Below are 4013 nucleotides of genomic sequence, written 5' to 3' on the forward strand. Positions count from 1 at the left end.
TAAAAATTTCCCAGCTCATAATGTCAGAAAAAAATCTTTCAGCCGGCCCTAATTTCAGAAGATTGGTTGGGTTACAGCAAACAGAAGTATTTTTAAGCCTGGCCTTGGATGCTGTTTTTAACTTGTTTTAAATTTTGTACATCTGATAAACTTGTCCTGGAAGATAATAAATTGGATCTTGTCTCTGATCTTGTTTTATAGGCCTAGCAAGGCCAGGTTGTTAGGGTGCTTGACTTGCAATCTAAGAGTTACGGGTTCGCTTCCCTGTCCCACCAAACATGCTCGCCCTCTTAGCCATGGGGGCATTATAATGTATGATCAATCCCACTATTCATTGGTAAAAGAGTAGCCCAAAAGTTGGCAGTGGGTGGTGATGATTAGCTTATTTCTTTCTGGTATTTCACTGATAAATTAGGGATGGCTAGTGCAGAGAGTCCTCGTGTAGCTTTGAGTAAAATTCAAAACAAACAAACTGACCTTGTTTTATACTTTTTGCATCTGATAAACTTGACCTGGACTGTACAATGGGTGCTGGGTCTGACCTTGTTTTATATTTTTCACATTTGATTAACTTGACCTGGAACTGTACAGTGCATGCTCTTTCTTACCTTGTTTTATATTTTTCACATTTGATAAATTTGGCCTGATACTTTATAGTGGGTACTGTTTCTGAACTTTTTTATATTTTTTGCATTTGACTAACCTGCTTTGAAAGAGGATGTTGGGTGTTGTTTTAGTTTACACATGTTGCTGTGTTATCATGAACAGTCACTACAGGAGTAGTACAACAGCATCTTTAGATTGCTAAATTTATTGACCTAATGTTTGCTATTGTTTTAGGAACATTATTGTAGTTAAGTGTTATTTTAGCATACTTACATTTCATATACATTACTTTAATATGTGTCACAAAAATAATAAATGTGTACATTCTGTTTAGGATTTGATTTTACAGATTGGTCTAAGATGATGTGATACAAAGGATCATGGCTACAGATCAGCAGCAAATCAGACCTACCACAATCAGCAACAGTCCATTCTCTCGTTCAAAGAGTCTGAGACTTCCATCAAGAAAGAACCAAACTGAAAACTCCAGCAATTCTCTCACTCGTCATGGTAGTATCCGATTGCCAAAGTCTGCTTCCCTGTCAAACACAGTTGCCACAAGTAATAATCAGGGAGCTACTGCTAATAATAAAAGGTTAAAACCTCTTTCTGTATTCCGTAAACCTGTTCCACCACCTAAACCAAAGTTGAACAGTGTTTCTGGAAACAGAAGTGTGTATGATGGAAATATGAGAAACAGAGCTTCCAAAATGGCCTCTACTCGAGCTGTCAGTGCCGAAGATATAAGGAAACAAGTAAACAAGGTACTTGTGAAAGATGTAGAGGAAAATCTAATGAACACATCAACATGTAGCTTGCCTGCTGGCCCTTCTGATAGCTGCTCAACTTCTTCTGCATCAAGAGACTCGCCTAACAGTGTTCAAAGTGAACAAATCAACTCTTCAAGACAAGTTTTGTCACCAGTTGCAAAAGACACAAAAGACTTGAAGCCACATTTGAGAAGGTTAACAGAAGAACATGAGAAGCTTCAGGTAAAATACTATATAAATGTTTTTACAAGTACTTTGGACCTATATTGTATCAATCACAGAGTAGTTAGTATTGATGAACTCTGTTTATCCAAAAGAGAGAAAAAATGGGCTATATAAATTAAGTAATGTATAACATTTCTGGGACTTAAGTAATGTATAACATTTCTGTGGTTTAAGATAAAATATTTAAGTGAGGTGTAACTTTTCTGGGTATAATACTTCTGTAACTTACGTAAGATACAATACTTCTGTAACTTATGTAAAATGTTATATTTCTCTAACTTAAATAAGGCATAATTTGTTCTGTAACTTACGTAAGATACAATACTTCTGTAACTTACGTAAAATGTTATATTTCTCTAACTTAAATAAGGCATAATTGCTAGATATTCAAATAAAAATAACACTTGGTAATGAATAAAATGTTTTGAATGATGTTAAAAATGATAAGATATGAAGTTGGGCATCAGAGCCAGCCAGCTATAGATACAGTACTTAGGAAGGTTTCAACTTGTGTACACTCTTGCATTATACATTAAAGTAATATGACCAGAAAGTAATAACTTATGGAGATTCTGAACATTAACTTTGGTTTTAGTGTTGGGATTATGAGATTTCACAGTTTAAATTTCAAAATCCATTTATTTTGTTGACTATGTAATTGTGTGTGTTCAGGCTTAGTCTAATTGTCTATGTTTTTGTGTTAATTTTATGGACAGGGTTTTTAAATTAGCTATAAATGTGTTAATGATGTTGTCATGATTTTGTATTTTGTAGTTGGCCATGATTATGTATTAACAATATTGTCATAATTTCTATAACAGACACTGTGCATTTACAGTATGGTTGATTGGTCAGGAGTGTTAATAGTATGGTCAGAGTTTTTATAACCCTATCGTATGGATTCCTGTACATGGCAAGGTGACCTCCCAAGGGAGGTTCTGTCTACACAGGTTACTTTCTTTGTGATACAAATATCCACTCACATATTTCATGTGTGTAGAGACTTGTAAAGATAAGGTGTGGTTGAATGGTGCCTGGATCATTGTAACACCAATTTGGCATTGAAATACTGTAGACTGGAGGGTCATTTAACTGGTCAGTTGTGGCTAGGATCAACCAATATAAAACCTAGTTATATTTAAGGCAATTCTGAGATGATGCAACATCAACACATCAATAATGCAGGATTTTACCTCTGCATGTCACAAATATGTGGAAATAAGCCATATTACACTTCAAAATTAGACAGTCTTTATTCATACTTGCTCTGAAGCTCAGAAACCAAATCACAGTAACAGTTCAGGAGCAATGCTTATTATCTGGTATAATGACCATGATATCTTGACATTGCTGCAGTGTTCTCAGTGAGTTAATGCAGGACTTCATGATGGGTGTTGTCAATGAGCATTGAATTTCTGCATAGATTAACTGTAAAGCAGTCATACATAGGTGATTCTGTCTTTATATCACCATCCTCTGTATCTAGATTTTTAATTCTTTGTTACAAATATCTCTTTAAAAGATATCACCTTTTTTAATACAAGGGGTCTGAGAGGGGCTTGCTAGTTATTCAAGTTCTATAAAGAAATGAAGATGTGGAGACCTCTTGGTCAAAACATCATGACAAATTCATATCATTTATGCAAGCCTACTTCATTGTAGGTCTACTTTTCTGTGTCAACATACCTTGTGATGTCATCAAATAATTGAAGTAAGAGACTACTGTCGCCTTTTTGCAAACTTTTTGGAGATTCTGATAGGTAAATAGCTCTGAATACATCTCAGAGCATCTCCAGCCTTAAAGCTGGTGATCTCTGGAACTCCTGCCTAATAGGAGCTGTGAAACTGTGCTCCACTTGATAACTTTACACAACTCAAGCCCTGGCTACACCATACAGTACTTCAGGAGTCTCATTCCTGCTGAATGTTAATGAAAACCTTCCATTATTGTCATGACAATCTTACTGTTGCAGAGGTCAATATCCTGTTAGTAGAGTTCTGCCAGATTTTATATAGGGATTTCTCTTGCAAGCTCAACAGCTTCCTCATTTAGCTTTACCTCTGCATGTCCTGGCACATACATTCAGGTGATGGTGTTACCATGCACTTGCTTTTCTTTCTGCCATCCTTCTGGAGACCAACCACTCCAATATTGCCTGTGAATCAGTCACAAATATTACATTGTTGGTATTATTTGTTGTTTATTGCTTTCAGCAATCCAGAGGATAGCTTGCTTTAGGCTTTCAGCTCTGTGCTATTACATCAGCTTTATGCTGCTTTCAGTAATCCAGAGGATAGCTTGCTTTAGGCTTCCTGCTCTGTGCTATTACATCAGCTTTATGCTGCTTTCAGTAATCCAGAGGATAGCTTGCTTTAGGCTTCCAGCTCTGTGCTATTACATCAGCTTTATGC

The 4013-nt window shown here is 36.0% G+C and overlaps 1 protein-coding gene across 1 annotated transcript in view; it reads left to right on the forward strand.

Moving 5' to 3' along the window:
* The first annotated feature begins 893 nt into the window (after positions 1-893).
* The window catches only part of LOC106472927 (sperm-associated antigen 5-like), a 29215-nt gene continuing 26095 nt past the window's right edge, over positions 894-4013 (forward strand). The window contains exon 1 of the mRNA XM_013933596.2: positions 894-1598. Coding sequence (XP_013789050.1) covers positions 987-1598 — 612 coding nt within the window. The 5' untranslated portion in view covers positions 894-986. The remainder of the gene's footprint in view (positions 1599-4013) is intronic.

The sequence above is a fragment of the Limulus polyphemus genome, unplaced genomic scaffold, assembly GCF_000517525.1.
Source record: "Limulus polyphemus unplaced genomic scaffold, Limulus_polyphemus-2.1.2 Scaffold5741, whole genome shotgun sequence".
NCBI lineage: Eukaryota > Metazoa > Arthropoda > Merostomata > Xiphosura > Limulidae > Limulus > Limulus polyphemus.